Source organism: Triplophysa rosa, linkage group LG14, assembly GCF_024868665.1.
Source record: "Triplophysa rosa linkage group LG14, Trosa_1v2, whole genome shotgun sequence".
In the NCBI taxonomy this organism is placed as follows: Eukaryota; Metazoa; Chordata; class Actinopteri; order Cypriniformes; family Nemacheilidae; genus Triplophysa; species Triplophysa rosa.
The window spans coordinates 18,655,716-18,673,405 of NC_079903.1; the positions used below are offsets into that span (position 1 = coordinate 18,655,716).

Here is a 17,690-nt window from a genome sequence, read left to right on the forward strand (position 1 = left end):
TGTTCATTCACCTTTCAGTCCACAAGCCTCTTTCTTTGTTTCGCTCTCTCTCTCAGGCACCTGGCTTATACGTGTGTCCAGAGGATTAGTGAGAGAAATCATCGCACTACCCCCCCCTCTTAACTAAACACAACACACAAAAGAAAATCCTCATTTAATCTGCAAACCTGCTATTACCCCGTCTCTCACAGATGAAGGAAAAGAAGTGTTGAACAAATAGCAAGATGGAGAAAGACACTCAATGTAAGGACTTTCACCTCACCTTTACAAAACAGAGTATAATTATTAAACGTTTTTGTATGATTCACTTTGTAAAAGAGTAACCAGTTCCTATAAGATCAGGCTGTCATTGCACTATGCACAAAGCTTTAAACAAAATAGCGGCTTCACATTATCTTTCCACGACAGAGCAGCCATAGTTAAACACAAGAGCGGCTTTAAACAACAGAGTAACTTTACACAACAGAGCAGCCTTAATCCTTTATATCATATTTACACAACAGAGCAGCTATAAACAACAAATCAGCTTTACATCATGTTTATACAAAAGATTGGTTAAATAACAGACCATCTTTTTACACTGTCTTTACACAACAAATCAGCTATAAACAACAGAGCGGCTTTCTACCATCTTCATACAACAGATCAGCAATAAACAACAGAGCAGCTTTAAAAACAGAGTAGCTTTACATCATCTTTACACAACAGAGCAGCTATAAAGAACAGAGTAGCTTTACACTATCTATAAACAACAGATCAGCTATTAACAACAGAGTAGCTTTACACTATCTTTACACAACAGAGCAGCTACAAACAACAGAGTGGTTTTAAACAACAGAGTAGCTTTACCATCTTTACACAACAGAGCAGCTATAAAGAACAGAGTAGCTTTACACTATCTATAAACAACAGATCAGCTATTAACAACAGAGTAGCTTTACACTATCTTTACACAACAGAGCAGCTATTAACAATAGAGTGGCTTTAAACAACAGAGTAGCGTTACACTTTCTTTACACATCAGAGCAGCTATAAACAACAGAGCGGCTTTAAACAACAGAGAAGCTTACACCATCTTTACACAACAGTGCAGCTATAAAGAACAGAATGGCTTTAAGCTTTTGATGTGTATGTTTGTTAGTGGGTGTGTTATTCAGTTGTTTCAGCACACAGATGACATGCCTTGAACCAAGCCAAGCGGCTCACAACATTGCACGATTTATTTCAAAATAACAGAGCTAATATCACATTATACAAAGGAATTATAACTTTTTAACAAGGTTGAGCTCATGGTTGGTCTGTCTTAGAAGCTTTATAAATGTAAATTATTGTTGAAAAAATACAGAACACAAAACTAATGTTATCTTTTTACCTGCATGAACAACTGCATCTTAAAGGGATAGTTAACCCCAAAATGAAAATTCTGTCATCATTTACTCACCCTCAGATTGTTCCAAACTGTCTTTGTAAACACAAAGGAAGATATTTGGAAGAATGCTTGTAACCAAACAGATCTCATACCCCATTGACTCCCATGGCAGTGAATGGGGGATGGTTTATATTGTTTTCACAATCGTTTTAGGTACAGTACAGATATCACTATCTGTATGGTATGCAATATGTCACACTTAACCCTTGTGTTGCGTTCAGGTATTTACAATATCTTTTTTCATAAATGTGGATTAACAAAGGTTAACAAATAATAACCATATATGATGTATATGTTACTTGTAATTGGGATAAAGTAACAATCTGTAAAGTACTTTTATGCATCTGTCTTTATGGCTGAATTTATTTGAAAACCACTAGACCATTGAGGAGTGACGAAAAAAAGAAACTGCTATATTACCTGCTTATAACAGCTTTATAAATGGTTTATTACAGCCCCATTACAAAGAATTGCTTTACAGCATACCTGTCGACATTCATAGAGGTTTAATATGAATTCAGTGAGCTGAGGTGAGTTCATGTCAAGAACAGGATTACTGGAGGGACGGTCTGTCAGGCAACAGAGATCAGAGATGATGACAAGGGTGGGCGTCTCCTTAGGTAAGATTACATTCCCACCCACGGTTGCATGATAATCAGCTTTGCCGGCGCACTGCTACTAGGGCAGAAGCAAGGAGAAAACAGTCCTCACATCCACGGTAATAAAGCTCAAGCAAAAACAGCTGCAATTTCACCTTATTTCAGCGAATGGCATCACGCTGTCATCTGACAGATCGAAAGTCTGTTATATTTTTTTATTCAATTGTGTCCAAGTATATCTTTACCTTTGGCGGCCCATCACAATATAAAAAGAGTGAGTTGCAAACGAAACTACTAGTAATCATCACATTTGAAGTGCAGCACATTGCATTGTGGGATATTGTAAGCAGTGTGTCTTGGTTTTGGTTGGACTGATCCCTATGACAGAATAAAACCTTGAGGCAATCATTTTGATGAAAAATTGAATATTGATCTCAATGTGCAATATGTAAAGAAGCCATTAGTGCATTGAGACGTGTAAGGTCAAAGCAATTCTCATCAATGCAATAAAACATTGGATTAAATGAATTGCATAAACCTGTCATTTGAAGGGAAGAGTACATATTTATTTTTATTTTATATACAAAGCCTGGTTATGTTACATCAAATTGTAGTAAATTACAGCATTCTGCACATTGCATGCTATATATGGCCTATACTGTAAGTCCATTGATAAAAGCTGACTATGTTGTTCCTAAACGGCCTCATTAAATTTTTTGAGCCTGGTCCAAGACTAAAATGAATGTTTTAGCTGTCTTAAGTGAAAATAACTTGCCCTGGCATATCTTAAAATATATTAGTTCCAATGTTTTGTGTCAAGATGCACACCAGTAATGTTTTTTTTCTAAAGGGACTTAAATATTCAAATTAAACTAAGGCATAGTCCTGGCTTAAACTAAGCTTTGTCTGCGAAACCAGGCCATTATGTCTAATTACATGGCTTTTCTTGAAATAACATCAATGGCATTTTTAACAAATTTGCACAGATTTTCTTAAACCCTCAAGGCTGACCAATTAACAAGCCAAGAAGATAAAACTTCATGTACATTTGTCATATTGAAAATGAAATAGCAATGCATAGCAATGTAAAATACAATATATTTCACCCAAAGCACTCGGCTGTATTTTGCCGCAGTAATTCATCCCGGTGTATCTAATCCGCATTCCATAGTATCCGCATTGATTTGAGCCAGACCGTTTGGCAGGAGAACTGGAGCATAAACCAAAACCGGCACCTTTAATAAAATGTGTTTTTTAACTACCAATTCCTACTCATAATAATGTATCACTAAACAAACAGACAATACAAGTTTACATATTTTTAGAAACACACGCAATAAATGCAACAAAGTATCAAGTAATTTTAGAATCCAAGTAATTTATTTTGATTGTTCTGTGAGCAGCACAGCACGTTATGTTGTCATAGTTTGCTCCACTGTGGGAGTATTGTGACAGTCACTTTATCTCCCTGAATGCCCTCTTTTCTGTGTACTTCACCTTGATTCTCCTCTTAAATCTGAAAAGATGATTTGGGGGGGAAAAGTATTATTTTTAAGAACAAAAATAAAACAAAGCACTGAATAGTCTCATTACAAACCATAGCAAATATAGAATAAAACGTTGAACGTACTTGGCCCTCTCTCTGGGCTCAATCAGGTTTCTCTTCTGGAAGCTCTTAAATCTGTCTTTGAGGATGCTGCCCTCTGGCTGCAACAAAAACACATGCACATTTTAAAAACTAGAACTCAACTGACAGCATAAAACAGACAAAAGCAAACCAACAAACAAACCTTTAGACTGCGAAGAGAGCCGGGAAGCTCATCGCTCAACTGCACATCCAGATCAGGTGTCTGGAACCTATGGCAATAAATCACAGAGCGTTAGCTTACAGCTTTAGACATTTATTTATGCAAAACAGATCCTTTGTAAAAAAAATTAAAAAACAAGAAACTATTTGTTGAACTTTAAGCTTGTTCTCAGGAAGACACTTCACTACACTAAAAAGGACAACTAGAGCATAGGTGAATAAAAACTGTCACTCAAAAGACGTGTAAGCAAAGCATAAGGTTAGAGAACTGACTTGAGTCTGCCCAGTCGACGTGGCATGCTTTTCTCCGCCTCCTGATTGGCCTTCCGCTGAGTCCGTCTCATCTTTGTCACCTGTTCCTGTTTTTTCAGGTTGGCATGGATAGATCGCAGCTGGAACAACTGTTGCCTCCTGTCAATCACCTGACGCTCAGCTTTCTTTTGCAACTCCTGTAAAAATGAATCGAAAGATGTGAAATATGAAACAAAAAACTCAGGCGGCACTTGCTTATGCAGCAAGTCCACTTACCTTTATCCTTTCTGCTTTCTCTTTCTTCCTCTGTTTCTCGGTTTTCTTTTTTTGAGTTGCAGACGGTCCGACAGCTGTGTCCTCGGTCTCCTCCTCCGGCTGCTTTTGTTCCGTCTCCTCCTCCTCCTCCTCCTCCTCTTCTTCTTCTTCTTCAATCAAACCTTCCACCTGCTCATTAAAGGTGCTCTCCTACACACAAAAAAACCAAATCTGCATTCACAGTAGAAATCAACACGAAAAAGTTGCCTTAACCAGGCAATGAATCATCTCACTCCCATGTTAAAATCAACATTACATTTGAGACCCGTTTAAACCAATGTAAAGTGAAACTGTGGTAAAAGTTACAGTCATTTAAAAATCGTGACTCGGGTTGCCAGTTTCAACTAAAGCATTTGGCTACTGGCTAATAATTTGTTATAGACATAACTGAATATGACAAACCAAGAATAATAAAATAAGTGGCATTGCACCTGGTTAGGTCAAGTTTTAGTGTTGCGTTTGTACCTCAGTTGCAATTTCTCCATTCACAGCCAATTGTCGCTGCAATTTTTCCTCCTCCTTTAGCTTCTTGACTTCCACCTTATGCGCTTCACGGAGCAGCTCCTATTCACACATACACGGTAATTTTATGATAACCTGAATTATCAACATAACACGTATACATAATGTAGAATAAGTCGGCTGCATTTTTTACCTGGTGAGAAAAGAAGTCTGGGTTGTATGAAGCTCCAGGAGCGATAATCTCAACTGCAGGAAGAACAGAGGGCTTCTCATTCAGTTTACTTGGTCTCTGTAGGTGAAAAGAAAACAAATGAATCGCAATAATGACTGGTAATAAATCTGTCAAGACCACAACAACGATCACGATTAATTAGATCCTAAAAAATAAGGTGCTTACCCTGACACGCTTTTTCTTAGTCTGTTCGAGGTAGTAGGGATCTGCTGTTTCTGGTGCTGTTGGACATAAAGACAAGATTCTTTAATAAACCAATGGGTCGCATGAGAAAAAACGTATGGGAGGTGAAATGAGCTCTACTCACTGCCTGCACTCCACAGGTCATAAAAAGGTGTCTGTGGATTATTACAGGCTGGATTTTCTTTAACAGGGACTCTGGTGGTGGCAGCAGCCCTGCGGAGCTGAAGAAGTCTTTCTCTGCGTGGCACCACGCCTATGGCCGCCAACTTTGCTGCTTTCTCGGCAATGCGCCGCTGCTTTTTAGCGTTGGGCTGCTGGAAGGCTAATATACTGAAAAACAGTACAAGAATCATGTGATGTTGTATAATGTGCTGGGGTTGAACAAACTGGCCTGTTTAGGCAAAACAATTTAGACAGACCTTTTCACACCCAAAACTATTTTAAGCAATGAGCTATTTTTTGTTCAATTCTGAATGATAAATAAAATACAACATTTCAGTTAAGTTTAGAGCAGTGTTGTGTTGATATCAGTGGTTATAAATTAGAAATAACGTGTCGGATCATAACAGATAAGTTCAGCAGCCCTAATGCCCTCAGATCCTGGAGCGCCGTTCACACAACAGCCCCCCAGGTTCCATTAAGTATCTTCACATTCCCAAAGAAATACTGGGAGCGCAAGGATGTGATCATCAACGGGCAGGAGTTAACGTTGAAACAAGCCAGTGTGGACACTAAGAGAAGGATGCAGGTTACATACTGCACTTACTTCTTTGGTGCTTGTATGTGAGAGGCAGGCCGAAGAATTAGATCTATCCGCAGTGGCTTTGAACTTCTAGACTTCTTGACGGTTTCTTCTTCTTCTAATAACAGAGAGGAATGGTTGTGGTTAGACTTTGAGATGAAGGCAATAAGCACCATGTTCACTTAATTTCAACTTACGTGGTCGAGTGTCTTTTTCTTTTTCACCCAAGTCTACAAAGAAGAGGCTGTCATCAGGTTTTTCAGATATCAACCCACTGTGGAAAAACGTCGAGATAAAATTAATCGAACATCCAAAGTTTGTTTGTTAATAGGTCCCACAAGGGGTCTCGTCAAACTGCCCAACAACCACGTGATCATCACCTCTTTAACCCTACACAGAATGCATTGACCGATGTACTTCAAAGTAAAACACAAATTAATTCGTGACCGTCATTTATCTTTATTTTAATTAAATCGCTGCAGTGCACATCTGTTCACTTACCCTGTGGCTCTCTCCTGAAGCCGCACGTCATCCAGAAAGTCCTCCACATCATGAATATCACTGTATTTGTTCCAGTTCTTTTTCCTGTTTTTGTTTACACGTTTTCTCCGTTTGATGTCCGCAATGTTTCCATCTAAATCCGCTTTAAGAGGCAAAAATCCTGGTTGAGAAGCTGCCACGCGCTTGTGTCTTCTGGCAGCCGCCATGATGGAATTAAAAAGGCGGAGAAACTAAGTAGAACGTCATGAATACTAATAAGTCACAGTGACTTTTATTTTAATATACAAGTATTTTTTTGTCAGAGAAAACATTACACTATGCCACAAGTGCAATCGATTGATCTTAACTTGTAGCGAACTCCGAATATTCCCGAAAGTAGCAAATATTGGACGTTTTTACAGGGGCTCTGAAAGCATATTATTGAGTTTATTACGGTTCATTCAAACTTTAGAGAGACATTCATTTAGTTAAATTTCAAACGATAAATACCAAGGATTGGTACCTGGGAAACAAGTAAATTTACCGCATCATCCTATAAAATTATTATTTAAAAGTCCTTGTCAATTGCTGCTGTAGGGAAGAAGGACCCGCCTTCCAGTAAAAGGAGCCAATCGTGTATCGTTAAAGACTAATTATTCTCTGGGGGCGGAGATATGTACACGGTGTGCGAAGCTCGGTCCACATTTGCGCATGCGCATCCTGGGAAAGGGCGCTTTTTTACCTCAAATTGAGTTTTAGCAATAAAATGTGTCGTACATTTGATGTTACATTGTATACGCGAGCCCAAATATGTTGTTTTAATGTGATCTAAGCCAGCGGTTTAGTGATATTTGTCTTCCCCAATTCACGCCGAGTGCGTAGACTTTCCTTAAAAGGGGCGTTGTTGTAGTCTTGTTTTAGCTTTGTCGCTTCACCGTCCGTTAGTTGGCAGTAATGAAAACTTAATGCGGCTCTCAAGCAGCAGGAGTGGAAGCCAGAAGAGTAGAAGGCGGGTCTGTCGCATGGGCACAGAGGAGCTACTGCGGGGATGAGTGAAAGTAAAACAAGAGGATGATAAATATATTACTGTAAGCAAAAACAGCGGGGAAACTTTTATAAACGTACATTTTACATGACGCGTGTATCCTCTGTGCTTTGGTAGGATTATTAGTTTTGACGCCGGATTATGTTTGTTTTGCAGCACTTGTCAAACTGATCACTGTACATTTTGTTGTCAATACACACCTGATGAATCGTCTCCTCTGAATGACAATGAGTCTGGTGCTGCACGAGCTGTTAGTGTGCTGTCGAGGACTAGACAATGATAAAGCTACAGAGAGAAAGGTGTGTGTGACATTTAATCTTTAACCAGATCTGATTGACGTAAACAAGCACATAAATCACTGCTAAATGTGACACATGCGTCAGTAACAGTTGATAATTTTGTACGACAGGGTTGTGAACCGTTTAGAAGTTTTCAAATTTTGTATTTTCTAAATTTGAAATGTGAAAACTTGCTTTGAACTTTGAATTTAAATTTAAAACCTAGAATTTAAGTGGAATTTCTTATTACTGCTGTAAGTGTTGTTTTTAAAGTGCATTTCATTTTTACTGTAAATTACACAAAGTGTAATACACACAACATAAGAAGCACGACTATATTTATAATCATTTTAAATACCATCTGTAGAAATTTTAACTAAATTGATATGCTGTGTAGACCAAAACTATATTAAGTCTGGGGTTCAAACATATTTTTGAAGCTTGAAATAAACATTAAAATTATACAGGTATTGTTGACATAACAGTCAATGCATTCAGAAAAATACCAGCTCTTATATGTATTAACAGTTCATGTTTAATTTCTGTAAGAGTTTGGTTCCAGAATGAGATAACTCCGTTTAAAAGAAAAACTAAATCATTTTTTTAGTTTGCCTTCCAATTAATATCAATCAAACTGCAGTGGTTTGTTTTGATATAAACCAGAATAACAAAAAAAATACAGCTGACTAACACAATAAAAAACCTGATTTATTTATTTTTTAACTGAGTTATCTCGTTTTGGAACCAAACTCTTCGTTTATTTTAATATTTTGTTTTGAATTTAATAATTAATTAATAAATAAACTAACTTGGTAAGCCAGACACACATATTTATGGCACTGACTAAATATCATGGACTATTTTTTGTTGGAAATAAAACTGTCAAAATGCATCAGAGCACGGTTTTGTCTCTTTCAGAAAGAGGTGGATCGGTTCAGGAGACTCATTCGTGCGCCGGGCACGCTCGAGGAACTTGATCGTTTGTCTGGATGCAGAGCATCCAAGGGCTCTAAACAACTCACCTGGGATGCTGTTTTCCGGTCCGTTATATTCCTTTCTTTCCACATCCACTGTAAACGTGTTCTGCTTTTAATGTCTCACAATAATAATTCTATTTGTGCTGCTTTATAGATTCCTGCAGAGGTTTCTTCAGAAAGAGACCGAGCTCTTGCAATCGGGAAAAGCCAACGTTTCCGCCACCACGCAGGCCAACCGGCAGAAAAAAATGCAGGAAATCAGCAGCTTGATGAAGTTTTTCATCAAATGTGCCAATCAACGTAATGTCTGAGCTATAACTGGTACTCGGTTGCCATTTAGAATAGTATGAGGGTTGTTGTTTGGTTCGTTTTTTAAATCTATATTCAAATAAGAATTACACTCACATTTAAAATAACATGAAATATAATTTTTGCTTATGAAAAATGGCTTAAACCAGCCTGGTGAGCCAGCTAGCTGGAACTTCTTAAAACAGATTTTAAAAATCATCAAACCAGACCACCCTAACAAGCTTGCCCAGCCAGGAAACACAGTTGACCGACTTGTTCGAAAAGGTTTGAAAAGTCTCATCTATTCCTCAGGTGGTCCAAAGTTAAAGTGTGGTGAGTTGATGTCCCACGTGGTGGAGGTCCTACAGAGTCCGTTCAGCTGTGCGGCGTATGGCGAAGACTACAGCTCTATTCTCTTGAAGAACATCTTATCGGTTAGAAAATACTGGTGTGAGATGAACCAGCAACAGTGGCACAGTAAGTAGCTCAATGGCTAGATGATCGGATTTGATCCCATGAAATGCATATACTGTGAGAATATAAAGATACTACTGAACACCAAGAACAAGCCATATTTGTGTTATAAAAATGTCTCTTGGTCATTTAAATAGGGCTACAATAGTAGGGTAGTCTGAAAAAACAAACATTTGTGCTTTGTTTGAAACTTTTTTTAATCATTTTTATATATTTGTGGTGCAGGTCTGTTGGATTTGTATTGTGGGCTTTTCAATAAAAGCTCCAAGTATATTAATAGAGTCCAAGTGAGTCGGATAATCTACACCGTGGTTCAGGGCTGTTGTCTTCAGACTGAGGGGTTATCCCACAGTCTCTTTAAGTTTTTCCAAAGGGCTCTAAGCAACACCAGGTTTGTCACTTGTTTTTGGTCATTTAAAGGTTTTACGTTATTTTTGTAACATATATCCAACTTGTTTGTGATGTCCCTCCTCAGGGCCGAAAAGCAGCTGATGGTACTGGAGAATCTGGTAACTGCTGCAAACGTGTTTCTAAATTCAGTGGTTCTGTCCAGCAGGAAACGAGTGTGCGCTGTGGGTGAAGAAGTTCTGTCGTCTATGCTGTATGTTTATACGCAGATGAGACCCAGTTCAGTGCTCAAGGAAGAGTTAGTGAAGTTTTTCTACCTTCAGATCTGCGTTCATCATCCCAAAGGGGCCAAGACTCCTGAGACAGGTACTGAAACAACAGCAGTTTACAATACGTCTCGTTTTGGAAGACGGAGATTATTTGTGAAAGTGTAAAATTGAAAACTGCCTGAATTTTCAATGTAGGCTACTTGACCTAATTTATATGAGTTCATACATTGTTAAGGCTTTAGGAAGATAGATATTTGACTGAACATTTAGGATATAGCACTTGGATAAATATTTGCAAGTGCATTTAACAGTGTACAGGACTGTTTAGCAGTTGTCATTTTTACACATGAAGGAAACGGAAAAGTCATGGTCCACTGCATTAAAACTTCTCATTTCGCATTAAGATAGTCAAACAAAAATGCATGTTTAGCTTTGAATATATCGTGATTCACACTTATTATACAGGTCTAAATCGATTCTCGGTTTTATGCACAGCTCTTCCGTGAACTACGGCTCTTTGATCAGTAGCAAGTACTGCTCAATCTAAAACCACTACGAGATTGAATCGTTTATAACGTGCATTAGGGTTGTCACGATTATGAAATTTGGCTGACGATTAATTGTCTAATAAATCATTGCGATTATGACGATTAATTGTCTGTTTTAGAGCTTTGAATTTTAATTCTCATACATTTTTTATTCAGCTTTGAAACGACCATATTGTTCTGAATATAAAGACTGTTCTTTTTCTTGGAAAGCATAGGAAAAAATTGGGTCATCATACTTAAGGTTTAGGCTTCTACCTGTCAATAATACAACCGCCAAATACCTGTAAATTGATCAGGAGTGAATTGAAGCCACCATTAAAATGCTATCAGTCATAGAAAAGCTTCTAGTCTGTTTTTTTCTCACTTGCAAGACTACAATAAAAGTTTACTTCTATGTTAATGAGATTTTGGTAGACTGGTTTTCACACTGAAATAATATTAAATTGTACTGCAGGTTATTTTTATGGTATATGCTTTAGTTTTCTTTTAAGTGATTGTGTTGTGGTGGTACATTTTACAAGTATTACCATGCTTTAGTTACAATATATACAATAAAATGTGCAGATGCACTACAGCTCCCCCTAGTGTCTTCTATAGAGATGTGCAATAATTGCGAGGATCTGAAACAATCGCGATGAGACTATTATTTAATAATCGTGATAGCTATAACGTGCATTTGAAAAAGCAACACTCGTCAAACATATTCACTATAAATATACTTTATTATCATGAAAATAGCTGAAAAGGTTCGAAGAACAGCGATAGAATATCACCACTGTCATTTAAATCGTTCTTCTTCTGTGTCCCATATTCGGTGTTTCTGCGCGAGAGCGCCCTCTGGCTTTCGGATGTTGCGGCATTTAACAGTAATTCATGGAGGAAACTGAGCATAAGAATTGCACGATATATCGCCCAGCCCTGAAAAGATACAGTATTTTCCACAAAGTGATATTCTCATTGCCCGTAGCATCTTTCTATAAAGATTTTACCAAGATGCTTTGTTGGCACAGGTGCCCATGCGGAGGACTGGGTCAGATGGCAGGGTCAGCTCTATACCCTTTGTGAAGCCCTCATCAGTGAGATCGGTCAGATTGGCAGCAGAGGAAAATACGCCACAGGCTCTCGTCACATAGCCGTCAAAGAAAACCTCATTGAGCTGACGGCTGATGTCTGCCACCAGGTGATTTATGTTGATGTTCAATCACAGGTCACATATCACAGGTCCTGTGGATGACAGTGATTAGGAATATAATGGAGACAGTATGCCACATTACACAGCATCTTAAAATAGTTCACCCAAATATAAATATTCTGGGTAATACTTTACAATAATGTGCTATTGGTTAACATTAGTAAATGCATTAGCTAACATTAGATAACAATGAACAATTTAGTTTTTCAGCATTTATTAATCCTTATTAATGTTAATTCATGTCAAAACAGTTATTCATGTTAGTTCAAGGTGCATTAACTAATGTTAACAGTGACGATGTTTGATTTTAATAATGTATTCGTAAATGCTGAAACTTTTGAAGCTAAACAGTTTGTTTGTGAGAGAAAAAATGATATGTTTGTTTGTTTCATGATCAATGTGTGTATCCATGTAAACAAATGGAAGAAAGGGAACACACATACACCTGCAATGGCAAGAGAGTGAGAGAAGTTAAATTTTTGGCTGAACTATCCCTTTAACACATCACTGTGCACTATATTATGGGTTTTTATTTCATGTTTGAAAATGATTATTATTTGAATCAGTAATTGTAAATGTGTGTCGTCTGTAGTTGTTTAGTCAAGGCACTCATGTTCAGGTAGCGACATCATCTCTGTATCGGGATACTCAGCGAGACAGTCCCCAGAGCTGCAAGCGCAGGCGAATTGAGCAACCGTTGGCAAACTGGGAGGTGATTCGATCGAAGCTGCAACCCCACCTTAGCGACTTCGATATGATACCCTGGTACGGTTTAATTGCAACATTAAAGCATCATTTTTTTATCTTTAGATTATATCACACTTTGATAATAATGCCCTCGAAAAATGTCAAAGAATGGAGGACTGTGCCTTGAAGTAGTACGTTATCAGCACCGAATCTCATTCTGTCCACCGACAGGTTACAGGTCACAGCCGCCCTGATATCAAAGTACCCCTCCATTTTGCCGGCCGATGAGCTCGTGCCTCTGCTGGGGTTACTGTGCCAGCTCCAGGGTGAACAGCATCGACGGGGAGAGAGAGGACCGTATGTCCTGCGCTGTCTGAGGGAGGTGGCGCTCTGCCATGCCTCATGTCACTCTGCTGAACTCAGCCGTCTGTGGGGCAAAGTTTGGGCACTGGCTCTGCGAGGAGTCGGTTCAGCTCAGACCGGGACTCTGTGTCTGGAACTGTTGCGTACCATGGTGCAAGAATCCCTGGTGCCGGTTGATAGAGAGTTCTGGAAAGTCTTCTCTGGGGCTGTTTGCAAACCTTCTCTGTGAGTTTTTTCTTTTTTTTTGTTAAACTTTCATCACTGAAAGGATGTGTAGAGTATACTGTAAATAGTTAAAGTTAGGTGTGTTGACAGAATTGACCATTAAAGTTTTTTTATATAATTATTTTAAAACAGCTTTTAAGCTTAGGCTGTTTAAGCATTCTATTTTGACTTTTTAATAACATAAAATGCTGCTATCATGCGTTACCAAACACTCATTGAAGTAGTCGCTACATTGCATAAACTTACATCTTGATTATATTAAAATAACAAAATGGATGACTGTTAGATGGCAAATAAACAATATATGAACTGAAATGTAAAATTGCATATATTTCACATTTTTAGAATTAAAATAAAAAAATATAGGAACTATATTACAATAAAAAATATTATAAAGGTTAGATGGCCCATAAAAGTTTGAGGATGTTAGATGCCAAATAAAAAATAGAGAAACTAAAACATTTTGATATTTAAATGTTAGGAAGCACAGATTATTTTTAACTTTCCAGTTATTTTTTTTACTTTTAATTTGGTCACATTGTTCAGTAATACAGTATTTAAATTTACTTAAAAGAGGTTCTTTAAAAATAAATATTTAAAAGAAATACTAAGTCTTACCCTTTTTGCATGTCGTAAATTTAGGTATTAAAATTCTTTCTCCTATCTGCACCTCTTTTAAGTGAACATAAATATTAAAATGTACACAGAGAACTGAACAATGTGACAAAATTAGCAACAAAAGGTAAAAAAAAATGTAACCGAAAAGTTACAAAATAATAATCTGTGCTTTCTAACATTTAAATTTTTGCACAAGGTGCCGATTTCTCCTGTATTGTACAGTTTTTAAATAAATTATATGCTAATTTAAAAAGTGTATTGCATATTTCTACAATGTCTTTTTCAACTTTAGCTGACCAATGGAAGGGCCAAGTATTTAGAAAACGTGTTTGATAATACTAGTGGCACTAAACTTACAAACTTTACTCTTAGTTGTATTTAACTTGAAATATTCAAAGTTATTGTTTGGAAACTGCAGCTGATGTTTTTTGTTGTTGTTGTTCATCTCCTCAGCACTAGTACCCTCTGCCTTGCGCAGGCTCTGTTGAAGCACTCCATTCCTAACAGTGTTCACAGCAGTGACTTTACCAGTGGCCTTCACATGGAGACGGGTGGAGAGATGCCCACCCTCAGAGACTCCATCATCAGCTGGCTGCTCATGAATGAACAGAGCGAGGAGACGGAGGACAACTGTAGACCTCACCTCATTATCACCAGGTCAGACATCTCTATATCACGCTCATGTGAATCACACATTCTGACTCGGAGGCTCTGTTCAAAACGTTTCAACTTCTGGTTTAACCAGTGGCATGTGTTTTTGCTACTTCCTGTTTAAACAAACAATCAATTAATTGGGCGATAAAATGCACAGTTGTCATAAAAAGTCATATCTATGGCTGATCTACTGTATCTTGGGGTGTGCGGTTTTGGGGGGAACCACCCAGAACACCTTAGGAACAAAACATCAACATGCCAACAAGCACCTAGAACATCATAGCAGTTATACATGTACATGTACTTTTGTACAATGTTTGTTCTCCTCTGTTGTAAACAGTTCTGCGTAGTGCGATTCCTTGCTTTCTGCGAGATGCATTCATTCTTTACACATGAATTACGTCATGCACAAGGTCAAAGGTCAGGCAGAACTTAACTCTCGTGAAAGCTCAAATGACTGTTAGCCAGTGAACTATTCCTTTAACATCTCAGCATCAGGCCGGCCAACGGCACGCACATTTTTCTTCAGAAATGATACAAACTACTGTGAATGTTAACGTTGTTTTTGTGTTTTTAGGGATTTCCCACTGCACCTCATTCCTAGAATTTTGGTGTCTTTGACACTTAAAGACAGCAGGGCAGGTGTGGTGTTTCTGATGGGCAGTCTGTTGTCTGAGAGGTGAGTACTGCACGATACCAAAGTCCGTTTAGGGAAGTCGTGCCACTCGGCGGCCATGTTTGACAACGTGCCTCCGGGCAGTTATTACGTAATTCAAACAAGATATTTCTACAATCGCTCAATTAAACGACATATTTAAAAATGACGTAAAGTGTACCATAACGTTTGTTTCCTATGATCAAACTGCACTTAAAAAACATAATTTTTCATGTTGCCGTAGATACTACGCATGCGCAAAGCTTCGCTAGGGCGGCCATATTGAGCGTTGCATTCCTCCCCGTTCATTTCAATGGCAGTGACATCTTGTTAATATTCATATCTTTGATGATACACACACATATGCTTTAACTCAGTAGTTCTCAAACTGGGGGCCCCCGAGATGGATCCAGGGGGCCACAGATTTTGTGGCATTTTATGAAATATAGAAATTGATCATAGATTTTATGCAATCAAACATCAGAAAAATAAGACCACCAGACAAAAGAATTGATGTTTCAGCATTGTATAACCGAATATGTTTTTGTTTAAATAAAAATGTTAAATTTAAGATTATAAGTCTTTATTTGGGGGGCCGCAAAGCGATGCACTCTACACAAAGGGGGCCTTACAACGAAAACGTTTGAGAACCACTGATTTAACTTCTCTTTCTAGTGTCATTATATTACAAATTAACTGACAATACTTGACATGTTTATTATCATTGTTGCATCTATTTTGTTTCACACACTTTGTTTCTGAATAATGTTGTCAAGTTTGTACAGTAAGGTGACCAGACGTGCCTGTTCCCGGGGACACCTCCTGCACAGGATGTTGGCTGCGTCCTCCGGAGGACGTCGCCTTTCCGGGGATGCAGGAATGCAAAATATGTGTTCGGCGCGCCATGTGAACCTATCTGCGTTGCGCATCATGTCAGAATACGTGCCTGGTGCTGACGTGTCGAAGGGGTTTATGATAAAAGAGACACTCGCATTCAAGAGATACTCGCAAGACACTCACTTAACACTTAACTCTGATTACACATGAGACTAAGCGAGCATCTAGCAAACGCAAGCGTCTCTTTTACCATAAACCCAATCGACACGTCTGCAGGAGGCACGTATTTTGACATGATGCTTGATGCACATAGATTCACACATGACACGCCGAACACATTTTGCATTCCTGCATCCCCGGAAACGGGACTTCCGGAGGACGCAGCCGAAATCCTGTGCAGGCGGTGTCCCCGGGAACAGGCACGTCTGGTCACCTTATTGTACGTTTGATAAATATCAACTATAGCTGTGGCCTGCACTCAGATTTACTGCTATCCTTACTTTACGTGAACAAGTGTAATATAAGATCTTTGTTTCAATTCCTATACGGCGTCTCTGCTTCTAGTGTCCACACAGAGGAGAAAGAAAGTTTAGGGGAGGTGGAGAGTCTGTATCTGCAGTTCAGTTTTGACGACACGCCTCACTGCTCTACAGTAAAAGCTCGGGGAGAAAGTGTTTGTTTAGACAAGCCACAGTTCACTGTTATTCAGACTCTCAGGACCAAACTGGAGCAGAGTCTTCTGTCTGTGACTGAGCAACTCTTTAACTGCTACTCTCCTGATGTGAGTATAGTGTCATAGTATATTACAGTAAACCATTAGGGTCACTAACATCAAACGTTTTCTTGACTTATTCTTTATTCAGAGTTTTATGTATTATAAAATAACTACGGCTGTCAAGCGATTCAAACTTTTGATCTAATTAGTTACATGACATTGCAATTAATTGCAGTCAGGAACTGTTCTGGTTCCCCAGGTGTGGGGACATGTATTGCAAGGCTGCATGGACGGGCAGAGAGTTTGCCCAGAACAGTTTCATTCCACCAAACTAAATATATGCTATCGTTAAATAATTGACGACAGTGGTCCCGACAGAATTAGGGGTGAAGAGACAAACAATAGTTTCAAAGAAATATGGACCCGTTGTGTCTGAATGCAAGCGAGCTGCGATCATAGTTGTGTATCTTATTGAAACTGCACAGGGTGTGAACGCTCCTCATGAGTGTGTGTTACGCTGTGGGTTTCTGCTGACCGGAGTTCTCTCAGCATACGTGTGTATCGGGCTTCTCACAGAAGAACAGGCCTGTCACTCTCCACTCTTCCTCAAAGCCAAGGTCAGATTCGTGTTGTTTCTTTTCACTATTTAAAATAGGGAGCAACGTTTACATATTTTGTTTCTTTGTAGGCACTGGTTCAAGAATTTAGTCATTACGTATCGACAGTGAAGAGCAAACTTGCAGAGAATGACACCATCGCAACAATTCAATCTGTCATGCAGCTGTGCTCAGATAGTGTCAGCAAAAGAGAAAAGGTAAGATAGTTATATTTAAAATCAAGTATTTCACCTCATTACAAACTTTTGTTCTTAAAGTGATAGTTCACCCAAAAAGGAAAATCGTATACTCAGCCTCTTCTTCCGCAGAACACAAAAGAAGATATTTTGAAGAACGTTGGCAACCGAACAGCGGTGGCCCCCATTCACTTGCATTGGTTTTGTGTCCAAACAATAGAAG

General features: G+C 38.5%; 2 protein-coding genes across 4 annotated transcripts in view; one reads left to right on the top strand and one right to left on the bottom strand.

The window, feature by feature from the left end:
- Window positions 1-2,582: 2,582 nt before the first annotated feature.
- Window positions 2,583-6,739, bottom strand: nop53 (NOP53 ribosome biogenesis factor). Its single transcript, XM_057351179.1, has 12 exons — window positions 6,523-6,739; window positions 6,219-6,295; window positions 6,046-6,139; window positions 5,404-5,609; window positions 5,262-5,317; window positions 5,058-5,153; window positions 4,868-4,966; window positions 4,364-4,552; window positions 4,109-4,284; window positions 3,819-3,885; window positions 3,659-3,735; window positions 2,583-3,544 (listed from the first exon to the last, which is right to left on the bottom strand). The coding sequence occupies exons 1-12, from the start codon at window positions 6,726-6,728 to the stop codon at window positions 3,484-3,486; spliced, it is 1,404 nt and encodes a 467-aa protein (XP_057207162.1). The 5' UTR covers window positions 6,729-6,739; the 3' UTR covers window positions 2,583-3,483.
- A 493-nt stretch (window positions 6,740-7,232) lies between these two features.
- Window positions 7,233-17,690, top strand: part of atm (ATM serine/threonine kinase) — a 46,035-nt gene continuing 35,577 nt past the window's right edge. Inside the window, exons 1-15 of one of the 3 annotated variants that reach the window (XM_057351162.1) lie at window positions 7,233-7,589; window positions 7,703-7,845; window positions 8,743-8,864; window positions 8,956-9,101; window positions 9,402-9,566; window positions 9,789-9,954; window positions 10,039-10,277; window positions 11,739-11,908; window positions 12,513-12,685; window positions 12,839-13,195; window positions 14,267-14,470; window positions 15,045-15,146; window positions 16,524-16,740; window positions 17,160-17,291; window positions 17,363-17,488. In XM_057351162.1, coding sequence (XP_057207145.1) covers window positions 7,768-7,845; window positions 8,743-8,864; window positions 8,956-9,101; window positions 9,402-9,566; window positions 9,789-9,954; window positions 10,039-10,277; window positions 11,739-11,908; window positions 12,513-12,685; window positions 12,839-13,195; window positions 14,267-14,470; window positions 15,045-15,146; window positions 16,524-16,740; window positions 17,160-17,291; window positions 17,363-17,488 — 2,397 coding nt within the window. In that variant the 5' untranslated portion in view covers window positions 7,233-7,589; window positions 7,703-7,767. The remainder of the gene's footprint in view (window positions 7,590-7,702; window positions 7,846-8,742; window positions 8,865-8,955; window positions 9,102-9,401; window positions 9,567-9,788; window positions 9,955-10,038; window positions 10,278-11,738; window positions 11,909-12,512; window positions 12,686-12,838; window positions 13,196-14,266; window positions 14,471-15,044; window positions 15,147-16,523; window positions 16,741-17,159; window positions 17,292-17,362; window positions 17,489-17,690) is intronic. The other 2 variants (XM_057351166.1, XM_057351167.1) reach the window with 2 other exon arrangements.